A 19824-nucleotide genomic window follows, 5' to 3' on the forward strand; every position below is an offset into this window, starting at 1 on the left:
ATAGGATTTTAGGATTCGTGTAGGAAGTTATTATTTAAGATTAGCAAGACGTGAGATCTAAGAGGGAGGGTATGGAATGGCTCAACTGCTGTGATAGATAAAAGATAACGCGTGGTACAGACACGTCCAGCTACACCGCGACTTAGCACAGAACGCTTTGTTGACATAAAGCTCGTTAAAATACAATCAAGTAGCATAGGCTACAATACTTTACACTATTGTGTAGATACTCGATTACCTGAGATAATAGGGAGGGGGAGTAATGAAAAATACGGTTAATCCAATATATTATAAAAACAGTTGACAAACTCATCAAAACGCTGTAAACAGCCTTTAACGTCACGATTATCATTTTTATAAACAAAATTCAATATTGCACAATCATTATTATTGTGCAATAACATTATTATTGTAAATTTCATATCATTTATCTTGGTACAAACGGCAACGTTTAAAATTATAGCTAATCACCAGCTCTAATTACTAAGCAGCATAACTACTCTACTAATCACCAGCCAAACATTGCATTGCTATAAATAACGTAAATATTAAAGGAACCTTTAGAAAGTGTTATAAGGTACTGCTCATGATAGACAGATAGGTTACCAATAGGTGCTGTATCACAGCATAGAAATTGATAGATAAGTAATAACAAAGTGTATATTTAGAGATAATTAAAACACTCTTAAAAAAGAATGTAACGAGAACAATCTTGTTATTCTTTTTCTTTGTTAGGTTTCTCTCCAATTCATACACAAATTCAACAAGTCACCATATTTAGGCCTACTCATTGGCCAATCACAGCCTTACTAAAGCTACCATGGTTACTAATCACTCAATCACAGTTTACTAAGCATTATATCGTCATCATTACCCCCAGCTGTTGTCTGAAATCTGTTATAACATAGCGCACAGCAGACAGAAGTGTAAAACGGAGCAGACGATTGTTGGCGCAAGCGTCGTTTCCATTTCATTTTCATCAAAGGAGCTGTGATGTTTCTAAAGGGAGGGAGAGGGGGTCGTTATATCGAGAAAAGACGCTGACAATTCGTTAAATAGAGGTTATGAACGCTATATGGATATTCTGGCAATACAAAATTCCTTAAATTGAGGGGACTTATAAAACTCTAATTTTATTTATATAGAAAGATAAGTTTTCCAGTCCTGTACAACACTGATTCACGGTCTTTTCCCTGTAATCAAAATTTAAGTACAACTTGATACACACAGAATCTCCGGTTCCCGACCTGGATGATGGCTAGTTATTTAATTTAATTTACAGTTACCGTACATATTAGTACCCATGATAAATCAAACCCGTTATGTAAGCCAAAGCCACACGGTTAGTAATCTCACTTGGTTTTGGGTTTGCTTACAAACGTGATCGGAAATGGTTAGGGCCCATAGAACAACAGAATAAAAATATTGATTCGTGACAGTATTCGTAAACAACATTTATGTAAACATATCAGTGACAGCTAAAAAAGGTCTCTTTATCAAAACAGCTTGTCGTAATTTCATATGACGTTTTCTCTTAACAGATTATTAGTATTTCATAAATATGTAGGCTATGTAGTAAACAGGGAGAAAAAAAAACTTGAAAATTCGTACAAAATTGGGTTTTTGATCGTCCGTTATTTAATTTTCAAAATAGTGAGGCCATATTTTAATGGCTAAGGACACTTTTGCCAATCCTGTGAATTAAACCATCAGAATCATAATTGGTACCCTAGTTTTCTTCAGAGTAGGCTGCGGGAAATGCCTTCTGGGCCGTGACAGACGGACATAAATTGAGATAAGACGTGTTTCAACTTCTTCAATGTATATACGTTAAAATAAACCAAAATATGTATAATTCAGTGCAATGTACAGCCAAAACTATAGCTTTGTTATATATAGATTAACTGGGTTTGAATTTTCAATATGTAAAACAATGTATAAAACTTCTTTTAGTTTTACAAATAATGCTGGGCGGGGGAATAATGTTTATCGTTTGTTGTGTACCTCATTTATGGTGAGGGGGGGCTGTTGCTCAATTGGGGGGGGGGGTGCGTCATGAGTCTAGGGGGGGATGGGCACCCCTGCACTATTAGACTATATTATTGCACTTGCGATTAATTAAATTCGTTATGTAAGAAAAACGTTTTTAATCTCACTTGGTTGGGATTTGTTTTCAAAACGTGATTCGAAATGGTTGCGGTATTTGTAAACAACATTTGTAAACATATCATTGACAGCTAGAAAAAATAATCTTGATCCGAACAGCTGTTCGTTATTTCATAGACGATTATGTGATAAAAATTGAACGAAAATTTGACAAAAATCGCACAAAACTGCATTTTTGAACGTCCGTAATTTTATTTACAAAGTAGTGAGGCTATATTTAAATCACTAAAGACACTCTCGCCAATCCAGTGAATACATTAAAATGACTTGGATCTTGATAGGTACTCTGGTTTTCACTGAGAAGATTGCGTAGAATGCCATCTTGAGTGTTACAGACAAAGGGAAAGACAGACAGACAGACAGAAATAGAGATAAGACTCGTTTCTGCTTCTTTAATGTATAAAACGTAAAAATAACCTAAAAGTATATAATTCTGAGCAAAGTACAGACAAAACTTTAATTTTATTTATATAGATATCAAAGAATAGGTGTTTTTTAAGAAGAGATTAAGATCTAAAAATGGTTTTACAATCAAAATATACGAGAAGTTTCTTAGAACTCAAACCAGGTCAAGGATATTGTTCTTGTCAAACTTAAGAGCAACACACCGCTTTAGGGCTTTCGGCAGCAAACTTTGTTTCAAAACAGAGAAATAAACGCTACACTTCAAGTTACTGCAACTCATCTGCAAATCATTGTTTTGTGACATTACTCCTAATAAAGCTTTGACGTTAAAAGTGACATGTAAATAAAATTAGTTACATAAACGAATATATCATTAGATATAATCAATTAAATGCAAGGAAACGCGTTCATTTTATTTACACCGACTTCGCGTATTCAATAATGTACTCTCTTGATGTTAAACTGTGAGGCAATAAGCAAAAGTATTACTGAAACACCTTGGAGTACCTAATAAAAGTCTGTTCAATTTAAAATTATGAATATCCTGTAATAAATCAAACCATTTTCTATCATCATTGTAAAGCAATTAGTCAATTATTTTTAAAGATTGTAAGAATGCCAATCTCTTTAATTACGTGTATTCACTAATTTATCCCTTTAAGCCTTTAATTCTTATACCCCACGTTTATGACTGTATGTAGGTTTGCACCATTACCTATATTATGGCTGGTTAAAAACACGATATCTCTGAAAAACCTGCTAAAGTAATGGTATCTTCTTTGTAGGGCATCTGCAGTCAACACTATTTCCTGACGCTAAGCCCACCATGATTAATAATCCAAAACAAGGTGTTTCAACACAACCTAACAAGCCTTCAAAGAATTTTCACTTTCTAGGGATCTAACTATTTACCGCGAATGATATTCTTTGGCTTCCAAAGTAGCTTTTAAAGCCAAAGGGGTTTTTTATATTTAGCATAAAAAGATCCTAACAATTTCGTAGAACGATGGTTTCTAAACTACGTAAAATAAAGGCATATGTATTTCATCATTGCATTTCATTTTAACTTGACAAAATAAGTTACAGTTTGCTTTTAACCTTTGAAATACTCAACTATATTTTCTTTGAATATAAAACTGGTTACACTTTGTATAAATATGTGCGTTGTGTACTTCAATAACTAACACTATCCTTTCGTTTACCCATTTTACTTATTTTAAATAATCCACCCATAAAACAGAAATTCTGTGAAATAACCAGTGATGAGTAAGAAGATGGAAGCTGAAACTCTACAAACTGTATAGCTAACCTATAAACAGTGTTTCTGTGTATTCAAGATAGTGTGCATTATTGAAAGCGACAGTGTACGCGTGCTGTTTAGTATGAGCACCGCGCCCTCACGTAGTTCAGTCAATGTTATAGCCGGGTATATATCGGGCCCTCGCCGTCGTAGAGGCATGTACCTCACTACACTCCAACCATCAACATGAAGGTGAGTAGTAAAGCTGGGACACTGAACATTCATGCTTACTTTTCTTCTTTTTTTTACATAAATAGTTTTAATGTGAACATGTTACGAACAATTCATTATTTTTTTTCTTTTTCTACTATAGCTAAAAATCCCGGGCTCTTGCCTAGTATCCTAGGACAAAAAGTATAGCAAGTTTCTTAATGTACAATGTTATTATACGAATGGAGACCAAACCTATCTAGTGCTGGCATATAAAATATGACGCATATATACTTAAAAATAACATACACTTTACTTACCAAAGCACAAAAAATAATTAAAACTCATGGAAATCCTTAAGGATTTTTTTAATAATCGAGATATAATGCCATTGGCACTATTTTTACTTCAAACACATAAAATACGATAATTTAGAATGTGTCGGAATTATTTTCTGAGTTAACTGATACTTTTACATTATACCATCTATGATTCTACTGTCATTTCCTCCCATACAAATGCTACATATTCTTAAAATCAATATTGTTTCATCAAACATAATCCCGCAAAAAAGTTAGTTTAGTGTTGTATTTGTAGGTAAAAGTTTAACTAAATTGATTGTTTGTAAGGTTATTTAGTTTACGAATAAAGTACAATATATTTAGGTGATAAAAGCCCCTAAATTTAATGAGCGCTTATTGTTTACTCCGTTTTGACCAAAAAGATTTTTGAGAAAATTTGTGTGCAGCAGATTGCCCACTTCGCACACTAGTTAGTAAAAAAACTATTTCCATTACTATACAAAACCATTGGTTAGATCTTTTACCCATTCTTTAGCTTTTACCCACACTCAACTAAGATTATTTCTGCAGGTTATCCTGGTTCTATCAGCTGTGCTAGCCTCAGCCCTCGCAGCACCTCCTGCTGATCCTGCTGCTCCAGCCAGACCGTCAGCACGTCTGATCCTGTTGCCGGCGCGTCAGCAAAACCCTCCCCCTGCTGAGGCAGCCATCCCCTCCCCTACTACAGCCCCCGCCGCTCGGCGGGACTCCAACAACGCTCAGGTAGGGATGATTTCACTAAACTTCTGTATACTAGTTAGCATACATCGTGTCGAACGTTCTGTGTTTGGAATATTACAAGAGTTTAGTCAGAAAAAATGTCAAGGGGTAGCTTATACGTTATAGTTTCTACCTGCCTTTAGTAAGTTTAAATTCTGAAAAATAATACAGTCATTCAGTTATTGCATTTTATAAAACATGTACACTTCAAATATTGAGTAGAGCTATGACGAAGAATTTGTGTCGTATGATAGCATAGCCGTAGGTTGACTCAGATTATAAATCCCACTCTTGCTCTGGAGATCCTTGTTTTGCTGTTAATTGTGTTTTTAAACCTATTATACATTTTTACAAAGCTAAAATAGTCTTATCCTTTCTCTACAGCTTAGTCATACTTGGTTTCAATTATAGTACGTTTAAGCTGAAACTCCTATGCAGCCGAAGACATGTTTTGCTTGCACTGCCATTTGATATTATTTGGTATTACCTTCAGTTTAGTTTAGGAATCACACTTTATTTATTTGAAAAATTATTCACAGTGATCAACCTCACACTCTCATAAGTGATTTTAAATTTTCTCTTTGATTTGAGTCCACTTAACTTAACATTAGAGTACTTTCCCAATTCCTTGGAACATTTTAAACAATTATACGTTTGTTTTACAATAACTTCTTACCCATCCGCAGACTGAGAAGCCGGATGTCCAATCTGAGAAGTTGCTGGACGCTGGAGAGTACTACGTGTTGACACCAGAAGGTAAACTACAGATGGTGAAATACACCACGGCCGCCCTCAGATCACCCGCCCAGCCCGCTCAGCCCGCCCAGGTCAAACAGCAACCCGAGCCTTTCGCGCAGTTCCAGGTCGAATACTTGCAATACCCTACCTTCGAGTTCCAGCCTTCCCCAGCTCAAGTAAAGGCTGAGGAGGAAGAGGAAGAAGCTGCTGGATACGAAGCCAAGGTGGAGTTTAGAGACGTCAAACCCATTCCAGCTCCGATCTATGCCTACAACCCGGCCCCAGTGGTCCGCATCCTCAGAAAATGAATTTGAAATGTGAATTTTTGTGTGTGGCAAATAAACAGTGTATTATTTATCAGGCAAAGTCTTGGTTTTCCTTTACCTATGAAGGATTACATTATTTATTTTTGACAACTAATATTAGGGCTAGAAGAAAGAAATTAACTATTGACCAAGATATAATGCATTAATATGTTTGAATACGTTTTTTTTTTTGCAAAAAGGTAACTATGACAGAGGGAAATTTTGATGTTGATTAATTTCGTGCTGTGCCTGTTACTATTTACATGAGTATAGTTTAAGTTCAATGGAAAAAGGCATCATCGCCCTGCATACTACACTAATGCCTTATACCAATTTATAAGGTATAGCCTATTTGATAAGAGACCGTGGCTTGTACCAATACAAATTATAAACTCGTCTCTCCATTTATGTATTGTTGATATCTATATGAAAATGAAACTGTCTCTTGACCATTCGTCTAACTTGAGGAATTGCCAATACATAACTTAATAATTATTTAAGGCCCGAGCCAGTCACAGGTACTACGGGTATATTTAGACAAGTCATATTTATTAGCCTGGAAAAGCATATTATTAGTAATCTTCTCTGATACACAAATAAAAGATGAGCTTTAATAGCAAAATTTTACAATTACATCTAAACATGTCATAAAAATATGAGAGTCTAAATTTGTGAACATGATTTACAAACATTTCATAAAAAAGCACACAATATATTATCGTGCACTAAGTAAATCTGTCTTTACTCATTGCCATCTCGACTCTCAAGGCTGAGCCGTCGCTATGATGAGTCAGTTCAGTTGCCTAGGTTACAGCAAACTGTTTGTTTGGTCTTTACACATTCATATGAGAAACGGGATAAAAGGTGGCATTGTTAATTACAGTACGGTAGAGAGGTAGGTTTCAGTGTGCTTTGATGGTTTTTGGTCTGTTTGATCAACAATAATATAAATATACATTGACTGTCCACAATATTTAATAGGTGAGTTAACCACGTTTAACTTTTATTCTAAATAGAGAAGTTGAGGGTATAGTTTGACCGAAGTAAATTTTAGAAATGAGGTTGTTATGAACAACAATTAAAACAATTACCTACAGGCAAGTGACATTCCTTCACCAAAAGTCATACTATATAATATTTAATTTCTATATGGGGAATTTTATCACTATTACTATATAGAACACACAACGTACTGTTAATTTGAAACCGGATGTTTAGCTCTTGGCTTGTATGGTCCCAAAGGCTGTAGTTGTTTGTAATTTCCTAAGCTCTAATTTGTACAGTAATACATTTTACAAAAGTGGCCGTTATTTTACATCAGTTGACCGAAATAAATATATGTAGGCTGAGAGCCTTCGAATACGGTATGAGATTTTAAATTGAAAAAGGGCATCATCTTAAGTTTTTATACTTTAAATATGCAAAGTTTGTGTTATCTCTATTGTTGGATAAAGACTAACTACTGTGTTTAAAATTTTATCAAATTTGTTTATTGTTCTATTTTTGTTGAACAGATTGTAAATTAAATAAAATGTAAAAAAAAACTTTAAACCGTATCTTGTAATCTTGTTTGAAATCTTAAACCATAGCAAAAGGATTAATTTACATGTAAAACAAAATGCGAAAATAACAAAGTTTGTATTCAAGGCAAGGGAAAGATATAAATAGAAGAATTAACACCCCATATAATAGTGGAATCTAAATACCTCTGGGGCCCATTTCATAATAAAGTACAAGTTACAGCTTGTAACTTGTAACTTCTATTAGATTTGCATTGGGCGATCAGCTGATTTACTAATAATATTAGTTTGCGCTTTATTATGAAAAAGGCCCAAAAAATATGTAAATAAATTATGAAATCAGAGGGTATTGAAAAAGATAACTTATACCGTTAGCATAAATAACTATATGAAAACATCCAAGCTGCATGTAACTCTATAATCAACGGGTCAATGTGTTAACTAATTCCTTCTTAACTATTTTACTTTCTATGTTATCGGTAGGAGTCAGCTGTTTTTTTAGAAGTTTTGAAACTTCAAACTTGACATTATGATGAAAAATTAAAATGACAGCGACAACAATAATAAATCAACGATGGTTTTTTGTTTAGGCTACATTTATTGTGTTTTGGTTGTAATGTAGTGTTAAGTGGTTTTCTATTGATCCTGATTTACTAAGTGTTAATAGTGGTTTTTCAATAATCTAAACACCAAGGCATTACGTTTTTATCTAGGCCTACCCTAAAAACATAATTATAAAACAAGACCCAGGTACTGTATGTAAAAGCTTAGACCAGAAGTCTTGATTTTTAAGTGTTACAACAAAAGGAATAGGCCTACATTATTGCTACAATTTACTGCTAAATTATTGCTAATAATTTATCAAAGCTAGGCCTAGTCCTGCAGAGAATAGTAGCTTTGATAGTAGGACTAGTTTAAGCCACATCACTCGGGACAAAATTGTGACTGATCTTGTCTTCCAAAATTCCAAAAACAGCTTCCAAGAAAAGCGGGGGAAACAGCGCTGTGTTCCCGTGCCACCTCTAAACATGTTTTCTTGATTGTTGTTAAAAAGCTAATGTTAAATGGCCCAGTAGTGAAAGTGAGGCAACTGAATTCAGTTCAATCGTTCGAAAAATCAAACTAGCTGCTGCACTCCTCATGGGATGGCAATCATGTTCCTTGTTCAATAATACCATTGACTTTATGTGGTAGCCTAATTAATTGAAGATTTATGGCAAAAAAAAATGCTTCATTCATAATAACAGAATGCATTTTATCAAACTACAAGCGGGTTTTGCTACTTTTTAGTATTGAATAGTTAATGTGTGCAAGTTATCTTATAGAGTTCAAGAGTCATATTTCTAAGGTAAATAAAAAACCACGCCTTGTTCAAAGGTTTGTAATGCTCTGTACCCCAACCTACATAAATCTTTAACTAAACTAAGTGTGGGCTCGCTGCTGGTTCAATTAAGTTATTTTTTCAGACTATGAAGCGCCACGAGGATAGAAAGCGAGGCTCGTTGTCTCAGTATTGCGATGGTAGAGGAGACAGGAAGACCAGAAAGGTGGAGCCTGAGAGGGCCATGATACCACCTGAGTTGTTTACATTGCCCAAAACAATCACAAGAGATCCAAGAGAGATCATGAAGAGAAAACCAGTGACCAAAGCTGCCCAGAAAAAGGCAGCTTTGGCTAAGGCGAAGGAGGAAGAGGTGAGGTTAGGGTTTTGTAGGCCTTCTAAGACAAAAGTGACTCAATTTTACTAAGGTTTGAATGTTTTAGTAGGTAGGGCCTACCGTACCAATTATACTCAATTGCCCTTATAAGGTCAAAATTATGTGTTTAGGCCTACCGGTACTGTGAATTCTTGTTGTATTAATTGAAGATCTTAAACCTGCCTCATAATGATCACACCCTCCTATTATGTTATTTGAATTTTTTAATAGGCTATTTAAAAATTAGCAAAATGACAAAGCTGGGCATACCTTCTATATTTATATTTAGGCCTATTTATTTATTTATATGGCAAAGCTGGACCTTTGCGATGTATCATTTTTATGATTTAAGCTACCTATTTCTTACATTTAACTTAAATGTAAAATAGTAGCTCAATCTGGCTTGTTTTAGAACAATTTACCACAACTTTTCCTGATAAAAAAAATTGATAAAATGCATGAAAACACACACTTAAACTGTTTTACGATTAATGAAAACAAGAACGATCCCTATGACTGAGGCTATGACCACTTTTAGATCCAGTGGAGTTGACCATCTAGCCTACCATTGTTCAGGAAGAATACAATGTTCAAAGTGATAAAGTAATGAATGATGTTATATTTAAGCCCAGTTCTTGTAGATATTTTCTATATTTTGACTAACCCAAAAATAATGAATGAGTTGCTAACCTGAAGGCTAGTGTCTTGGATTTTGAACAGGTGAGAGACACAGTTCAATTGAAAGAAGTAAAAATTGAAAGAAATACCTACTCTTTACCAACAATACTTAAATGTCAATAAGTACAGCCCAACTTTAATCCTAATTTCTATCAAACGTTTTTGTTTAAGGCAAAGCTGAGATCCTACACAGCACTGAGAAAGGAAAGAGAAGAGTTTCGTCAACGGTTAGTCAAACTGATTGTGAAAAAAGATCATGAGGAAACAGGGACGAACACATTCCCTACAGCTGATGAAATGGAACTTTTGCGGTATTATTACTATATCCGCCACGGCATCGACACAATCCACATTGCTCCGATTGAGAAATCGTGGGTGGATCATGTTTTTGCCTTGATTCCAGACAAATTGCGGAAACAAACTGAAAGCTTGGAAAAGCTGACCGCAGAGATGAAGGTAAACAATACCCTTTCGCTATGTATAGAATTAGAATTTAAATAAGCCAGGTTCCATTGACATTTCCTTCCTGAGAAAGATAAAAAATCTTCCATTTAACCTCTGACAATTTTTAACACATCAGAGATCAAAACATTGATATATATAACATAGATTAATTGACTCTGTGGTTTGTATACTCTGTTTGCAAAATTTAGGCAATTTGAGGCCAAGTTCCCCCCCAAAATTTTGTTTTGCTTATAGTCCTCGCCACCCTAAGTTGAGGCAGCCAAAGGCCGCACTAGATGTACACCGGCTTATGGGCCTTGGGCTGCCTCAACTTAGGGTGGCAAGGACTATAATGGATGTTGCAGCTGATTGATGGGTTGCATAAATGTTTATTTTATATCAGCTGTTGAGCTACTGTTTTAAAGGTAGGATCAAGTGGAGGTTTCTTCCCCTAAAACTGCCTAAATTTTGTGATTATAGTATCCTCCCCTTCCATCAAAAACACCATAACTGCAGTTGTATGGTAAATCAGTGATGTAGTCATAAATTTTCATGTGCAGGATTAAAACACAGGTTTTCTAAAAAAAAAAAAAACATATAGAATTTTTGGAAAGAAAGCACATGGGGGATGCGGTTCCCGTCCCACTACATCACTGGGTATAATATAGCCTATAAGCTTAATCAATAATTGATAAAAATAAAAGGATTACCTTATCCAACCACGGTTGCTGGTATGACAACTAGTTTCGTTCCTTAGAACTTCGTCAGGTCATTGTATGCAACCTCATTATCAATGTATTATACATTTGTGGTATGTCAAAAGATTCTTTAAAATACTGTCAAAATCACAATAGTCAAGGACTCAAAACTAGTCATGTTGATTAAATGATAAAAATAGAATAAAAAGTTATAAAACTGGTTAAAACTGTAAATGCTGTCCAGCACTTAAAACTGACTGAATCATGAGGTGTCTTCATCTCTCCAGTGCCACCTGTATTTCAGTTTGTTTTGTTCTTTTTATATTATACTTCTTTGATTTGTAGCTTCTCAATATATGTATCAAATATAATATTTGAACTTAAATTAATCAATAAGTTAATCAGTTATGTATTGCTTGTAATATGTTACCTTGATTAGATAAGTTCTTTATTGCAGCACCCCAGGCTCCAACAAACTTAACTTAGAGCCAGTCCTACTATATCATATTAATGTTGTCTTATTTGTAATGTTACAGGAAGACTTTATGATGGCAATTAAAAAGGCGACAGTTGATTTTGTTCTGAGGGATCCGAACGACACAAATGCTGATTCACTCCTGCTGCAAGTTCACACTCCGCTGAGAGATGAACTGCCAATGTTGACAAAACTGTGGAAACCGTCCTACGATGCAGCTCGTCAGAAAATACTGAGAAATCTTCACACGGTCAATCCGCTGCTTGCTCAGATTTTGGATTTGTGGCATAAGCACTTCAGGTTGGCTAAACATAGTACCTATGAGATTTTTATAAGGTAGACCTAGTTTGCTAAATTGAAATGATATTTTTGTAGGCCTTTTTTTCAAAAATGAGAATTCCTAAGTTCTAATAAGGTACTGCAACCCTTCAGCAAACTCAAACAATGAGAGCTCAGTGGTCTCAAAAATGTTAATTCTTAATTCCATGATGACTTTGAATTAATGAATTAATTGAAGATGGTTTATATTACCAGATCCATTAAGTGATATATTTTTAATAATACACCCCTATGGATTTAGATTTCTACAGTTCATGTTCAGGGGTCTTAGGAATAAAAAAAGAAGGTTAGAATATAGGTACATTCCTTGGATGTTGACGGAACAAATGAAAATAACTAGGTAGTCTATAACTATTATAGGTAGTTAACTGTTGATCTTGGATCAACATTTTGCAGTTTGTACTTGTTGCTGAGGGTCTAATCTGGTAGTATGTCGAAGGTCTAAGAGTACAGTCAATGCAAAAAACTCATCCACTGATACTGATTTAGACCTTGCGGGATTAGACCTTGGGCACACAGTGTAACTTTTTTAAATAAATTATTATAAAATGAGAGTTGCTGAAGGTCTAATTCCCGGAAGGTCTAAGATTCGAGTCCCGGAAGGTCTAAGATTCGATTCCCGGAAGGTCTAATATTCGAGTCCTGGAAGGTCTAAGATTTGAGTCCCGGAAGGTCTAAGATTCGATTCCAGGAAGGTCTAAGATTCGAGTCCCGGAAGGTCTAAGATTCGAGTCCCGGAAGGTCTAAGATGTGGGCGGGCATTGCGTCGCCATAGATGAAGGCTATACAAGCAGGCAATAACGCAACAACTTTTAGAGTTGTAATTATCGAGATGTTTCATTCACTCCAAGATGGTTCACTCCAAAAAGTAATTTTACAAATTATTTGCCTGTTCATTCACTCCACTGTTCATTCAATCCTACGGGTACAGTTAGCTCTATAAGTAGACTAACAAGTAGAGAATATAATTTTTGAATTTTACTGTACATTTTATACTATATCAACAACATGTTTTATAATTAACTAGTGTTCCTGTTGCTCGAAATCAAGCAATTGCTAAGTATTATGTAAGTATTACTAAGTATTATAAACTAACAATTTGGAATCCATACAGAAAAAGCAAAACTTATGACAAAACTTGTAACTCGAGCAAATATAATCCGGTTTTGAAGAAATTTGGTACAAACGTGTAAACCTACGGTTTAAACTTTTTATAGTAGTATTTCCAGTTTGACTTTTTGGTATAAAAATCCCTATTGGGCCACCCGAAACCAAACAGTGCATATAATATAGTTTTTTTATATTTGTGCAAATATAAAGCTCCTATGGCCAATTTTTATATAATTTAGACACAAAGGAAATTTCTTCTTAACATGATTTTTAGTGATATTGAAGAAAACTTCTCATTCCTTTTGGGTATGGACATAATGAGTTTGTTAATAAACTTATTTGAGTTAACATAAAGCCACTCATTAGTTCATATGCATATCATTAGATAAGTTTAACATCCCTGTCAATAGCTTTTCCGGGGTAATTCTCACGTCCTACAGAAAATAATGTTTTACCTATGTAGCCTACTATGTATCACTAATAGCCTATTTGTATAAAAATGTCCAAATTGATTATTTATAAATAAATAGTAAAAAAGCATATAGCTTTTTATCAGTTATTAAGTTACGGAAAATTCATCACCAACCGTTATAATATATCAGCATACTAAAATGTGGCGAATATGGTTAACATTGTTTGTTTTATAAAGTCTTAATACATTACTGTACTTTTTTTAAGAACCATCACTATTAGGGCGTTTAGGCATAATATTTTTACGGAACATAATAGGGCTCACAGCTGATGTTTGGCTTGGGGTATTTTGGAATTAGTCATCCCTAACTTTCGTCACATTCGTAGTTATGGATTTTTGATATTATTTCCAATAATTCTAAGATTATTTATAATGGGTGCCCAAGAAAAAATATCAAAAATAGTTTGGTGATATGTACTATCTCGTTCAATTTCCTACTTATAGCCTAATAAAATTGTAATACTCATGCAATTGCTGTTAAATAAGTTGCTGTATAATAGGAGTTCATGTTTTTGGCGTATTATGTCAAGCTGCTGAAGTGAATTACAAATTTTTTAAATTGTTTTTAGAGGAATGTATATTTATTACATCAAGTTCAAACAACACCTTTTACTGCAACCGCCACCAAAATCGTAGTTTGAGGATCCAGATTTGCACTTTATATTCAAGGCCGCTTGTGAGAGTCAATAAATTGAAGCTATGCCTTTAGTACTTTTTAAAATATTTAACTGGCCCAAGACTTTTTTCAACCCTGTATAAACAGTACATGTATGTATATAATATAGAGTGAGAGAGAGAAAGAGTGACCGAATATAACATGTCATATTAACTCCTGTGATCTTTGTAACTCAATTGTATTATTGGTCATTATTATCCAATACTTATTCTTTTGTTTTGGGTTAAGATTGTATTCCCATGTTCGGTTGTTACATGATATTCTTCAACCGAACCCATACAAACAAAAGATCAAATTGTCATTATTATTAAAAAAACAGCATTTGTACCAAAACCGTTTACAACAACAAATCGAACGATTAGTGTTTTGGCAGGAGACATCCTTATATATAATGTTATTTTAACACCAACTTTAACTTATTTCTGCCGAACTTATTTAACTTATTTATGCTGATTGCACAATGGTTTTTAATTACCAATTTAAACTGATGTAATGATTTATTCTGAGCTATAGCAACTGTTATGGCCCAGCAACTATGCCAGTAACAAAAATTAAAGTATCCAATAGTCAATGATATATTATAAATAAGGATTTTTTTATATCTCCATCGTACTTGTAATAACGAGCTAGCAAAAAAAGACGTGAGAGTTATTAAAACTATCACTAAGAGGAATATTACAAGTTGTTGCGTTATTGCCTGCTTGTGTAGCCTTCATCTCTGGCGACGCAATGCCCGTCCGCATCTTAGACCTTCCGGGACTCAAATCTTAGACCTTCCGGCACTCGAATCTTAGACCTTCCGGGACTCGAATCTTAGACCTTCAGGGACTTGAATCTTAGACCTTCAGGGACTCGAATCTTAGACCTTCCGGGACTCCAATCATAGACCTTCAGGGACTTGAATCTTAGACCTTCAGGGAATTAGACCTTCAGGGACTCGAATCTTAGACCTTCCGACACTCGAATCTTAGACCTTCAGGGAATTAGACCTTCAGCAACTCTCATTTTATAATAATTTATTTACAAAATATACATTGTGTGCCCAAGGTCTAATCCCGCAAGGTCTAAAACAGTATCAGTGGATGAGTTTTTTGCATTGACTGTACTCTTAGACCTTCCGGGACTTAGACCTTCGACATATTACCAGATTAGACCCTCAGCAACAAATACAAACTGCAAAATGTAAGTCGAAGGTCTAATTAGACCTTCCGGGACTTAGACCTTCAGCAACACTCCCACTTGAAAGATCAGGTAGGTAAGCCGTTTTCAAAAAAATTTAGAGAATATGAACAAGTGTAGGAATTTCTGGTTTCTACGTGGATTTCAAGACATTGGACGATTTTACCATACATATGGGTAAAAAAATGATTTATTTTTTTAAATTTTAATTGCAAACATTAGTAATGATTGCAATTAAGTAATGGTTGCCCACATTACTTACTTTCCAGTGTATGGAAACATTTTGAGACATTAATTCTTTAGTCAGCCATAAGAACGTTCATCTATTGACTAGTTTAATTCGATCGCTAGTGACCTGAGGTTGGTGGATGTGAAGACTTTGTCCAAATCTGAGTCGGCTTTGGAGCTTCATCCCTTCGGCAAACAGGTGACGGCTCACATTGACTATGCCAAGAGGCACTTGCTGACCGAGTGGATACCTTCCATACAGGCAATATTTGTACAGGTAGGCTCCAACCAATCACAATAACTGTCAAGTTTCCCTCTTTACACACAGGAAAAAGTTGAATGAAAATTTTTCTAAAGTTTTATTGTTTAGCTACGGATGTTAACTTTGATTACTTTTTTCATTATTTTTGGTTTCAACAGGTTATTCCTAATAGTCCTAATAGCCAATCACAATAACTGTCAAGTTTCCCCCACACAGGGGAAAAAGAGGAATGGACTATATGTTTTAATTTTTCAAAAGTTATATTTTTTGGCTACGGATGTTAGCTTTGATTACATTTTTCATTTATTTTTTGTTTCAACAGGTTATTCCAAATGGACCTAAAAGCCAGGTTTTTTCTGGTTGTCAAAATAGAATATTTAGGCAATTGTGAACTAGATGGTGTATATAGTAGAGGCACTACTGATATGGAGCATTATATTAAAGCGAAGTTCTTTATAAGACTATTTATTTATATTGTCTAACAACTGTTTTTGAACATTAAAAGAAAATGCATACATTATGAAAGTCAAGTCATGTAGTATTGTTTATTTTTCATTAAATATCTGTAATCTGTTAATATCTTCTGTTGGAACTACAAACAGCTTCACGACTTATTAGAAAAGCTGTTGTGTTGTAGTCCAAATCGAAATGTTCAACTTAACTGCTTGACTCAAATGTAGTTTTTAAAAAGGATTACCGCATGTAATTTGTAATCCAGGATTTAGAGGATTCTTTGTGAATAGTTTATTCAGTGATGCTATCAATAGTGACATTGCACTGGTTGACCTTTGTTCAGGGAAGCAAGAAGAAGCAGATTCCGGCAGATCACTTGAAGCGAAGGTTGAAGCGTTTCTATGACTGTGTCTCAGCCATTATGACCTTCCAACTACAATCCCTCTGTCTCAACTCTATATTGGATTATACTACTTTTATTCTGGATATCGGGGTTAGTATACTAAAGTAAAATTGTTATTTGAAAGGTCTATTAATTATTGGATGAGTAGCTTCCTCCACTAAAAACTAAAGTAGGCCTAATTAGCGAATTTCCCTATAGGGAAGTAGCTATTACCGTAGGTCTCATGGTAAGACCTAAGCCCGGGACCGATTTACTTTTTCATTTTGATGTCCCCAGAGGCCAAAAACACCATTCGTTCAAATTTTTATATATCTATATATAGAGAGATATATATATATATATATATGTGTCCATCCGCACGATAACTTGAGTAATTTTTGTCCGATTTTGATAAAATTTGGTTTGAAGGTGTAAGGCAGGATAAACTTGAATGAGTTCGCGAACCAGCATGATCGGACTATGGGAACGGGGGTTTATGGGGGGTTTTATGGGGTAAAAATAGGTTTTTCCCATTTTTGACCTTAAAAACACAAAATTTCACAATTTCTTTTTAAACCATTTTGTAGAGCTTAAAAAAACAAATAATTTAGTATATTGAAGCGTTATTATGCGCCTAATTGTTATGGAGAAAATTCAAAAAAATTGTAATTTTAAAATTCCCATGTTATTCTTATGGAGAATAAGTCAACTGTTGTAGTTTGCTTGTTAATGAACATATTTTGATCGATTTTGGAAAATACTTTTATTTCTTACTAAACTATTATCATTTTATAAAAACAATCTTTTTTACCCTCCCTGTTGCAGCAAACCTAAGTACTCGTTAAACTAATTCTATTTAAATAGGAAATAAATGTGGTATTTTTATAAAGGCATTTCAGTGTAAATCCAATTAGGTTAATGGAAATTCGCTTAGTCTGCAGGTTTGCTGCGGCGGGGGTATTATATATTTAAGTTAGCGATTTTTACCAGACCTACTCTTTACTCAGGTATATATCTAAGATAAGATTCCTAAGGAAGAAAATTATCCAACATGCAAACCCACACTTAATTAACTAAACCACATCTACAAATTAATTAGTTAAGGGGAATTTGCATTTAGGCCTACATAATATGAGTCCATAAAGATAATGTGAACACTTTGAAGGCTTGCAGAAGCTTTGACTGAATAATTGAAAATGTTTCTCAGTAAGCATTATGATGAATAAGGAAGTTGTGTTTCTAATTTTGCTTAAAATCTTCTTTTAGTTTCTGAGAAATTGTATTTGCAAAACTAATTTTACTTTATATTCCAAATAGCATTGGGTAATAATAATAATAATCATATTAATCCTTTACAGAAGTGTTTTCATTACTTTTTATTTGTGTTGAATCAAACCAATTAGGCTAAGGTATTACCGTCTTTTGCAAAATAATAAGAAGCTAGCTATGGTATAGTGCCAATAATGATTTGGTTAAAAAATATGTGTCCAAAAACAATGAAACAACACATTAAGAAAGTTATTATTTTAATATCATTTTATTGATCTATTTTATTTTATTATTCTATTGTTGGTGTTTATCGTTGGTGATTCACACTTTTGGTACATTGTTAATTGTCATTATTTATATAACATATTTATTTTACAATTAACCCATTGACAACAGAATTTTTTAAATTCTATATTAATAATTTTTTTATGGTTATGGCCTTTTATGTAAGTTATCATATAGGCTATGTATTTCAATAAGATATGTCCATTTTATCAAAAATAAAAGTCGAAAAATTAAAATCTGTGTTTTCCTCCTATGATATCAGTTACTGTACACTCACTAATGCCGCTAGCTTCAACCCAAGCCCTATACTCCTTTTTCATTTTACACGTTTTATTGTGGACCCTCCACTCCAGCTAAGCCACACATCAGCAAACTCAATTGCACATGTGCGGGATTCGAACCAGCGTGCTTGTAGCCGACTGAGCTATCATGTCACCTTGGCTGAACGGGTCGATTGCCAGTTTATGACGACACTAGCGCTCTTTGGTTGGATTCGACGTACTACTTTAGGGCCAGTGGGTTAGCAGTATGACTAAGTTATCTCATGGCAAAACACGGTGACAGGCTACACACATAAGTCATCGTCAGGGTCTTTTGATAACTGTCTAGAATAGGTTCTTCTGAGGACTAACGTGGCGACCTTCGGATTTGTAGGCAACCAATACAGTTTGTCTAACTAGTGAGAACAACCATGTCTTGTTTGCTCAAGCAGGACTTCCAACAACCTCCCATTCGATGTCATCAACTACTAATAATACACTACTAATATTTCCTATTTACAGATGTCCAACCCTGGGTTTGAGATAAGCATTCTTCAGCGGAACAAGATAATCCAGTTTGAACCGTCGTTCGCCAAGTTCCACGAGGTTGTACTGCGAGTGTACGATCAGATGATTGAAGCTGTCAGTAGGATACCACGTTTGGAGACTAAGCTGTACATTGATCTGGAGGACACGCCCAAAGAACTTAGGGTAACATTACGAATAATTACAACTTGTTAATGGTCTCGTAACTCTTTACCAAGTTCCTCTACTAGGCCTACGTAAGGTGTTTTAATCATTAGAATTTTCTACCGTAGAGTAAAACTGTCTATGTTTCATGGAGATAGATGATGATCAAACTCATTGAACCCCCACTCATTTACAATATCCTTAAGATTCTAAAAATAAATCGCTTAGCTAAGATTACATCCATGTTAAAGGATTTAATTGGTAGTAAAAAATAAATCATGAATTAGGTTCTCTAAAAAATATACAATTTTAACTTACTGCCTATGCCTATTTTAGTGTGGTGTTATTTTTTTTTATTATTAACAATGTTACGCATATGAATGGTCTTCTATGGATAGGTATCACAACCATTTTACTAAACTATTTGTGTTTTTGTCTTAACTTAAGCCGATTTCCTTTCCAGCCAGTGATTTTAGATGAAATTGTCAATGAATGTAGAACGAAAGTAGAAGAAACTCTTCACGAGCAGAGAATCGGACCTGAACTGCGAGTCCAGGACTTTGACGATTACATCCATCTCAT

The 19824-nt window shown here is 34.5% G+C and overlaps 1 protein-coding gene across 1 annotated transcript; it reads left to right on the forward strand.

Annotated features, from left to right (window-relative positions):
* The first annotated feature begins 3969 nt into the window (after nt 1–3969).
* On the forward strand, nt 3970–6186 carry LOC129001698 (translation initiation factor IF-2-like). The gene is made up of 3 exons (XM_054429092.1): nt 3970–4063; nt 4894–5085; nt 5769–6186. Exons 1-3 carry the CDS (start codon nt 4058–4060, stop codon nt 6126–6128), a joined length of 558 nt encoding a protein of 185 aa, XP_054285067.1. The 5' UTR covers nt 3970–4057; the 3' UTR covers nt 6129–6186.
* Nucleotides 6187–19824: the final 13638 nt, after the last annotated feature.

This window comes from Macrosteles quadrilineatus, unplaced genomic scaffold, assembly GCF_028750875.1.
Source record: "Macrosteles quadrilineatus isolate MER2022 unplaced genomic scaffold, UCM_ALF_1.0 Scaffold_8__2_contigs__length_117827958, whole genome shotgun sequence".
NCBI lineage: Eukaryota > Metazoa > Arthropoda > Insecta > Hemiptera > Cicadellidae > Macrosteles > Macrosteles quadrilineatus.

Coding starts and splice junctions, on each gene's coding strand:
- LOC129001698 (XM_054429092.1), top strand. Junction 5,086..5,768: donor GGGACTCCAACAACGCTCAG/GTAGGGATGATT, acceptor ACCCATCCGCAG/ACTGAGAAGCCGGATGTCCA.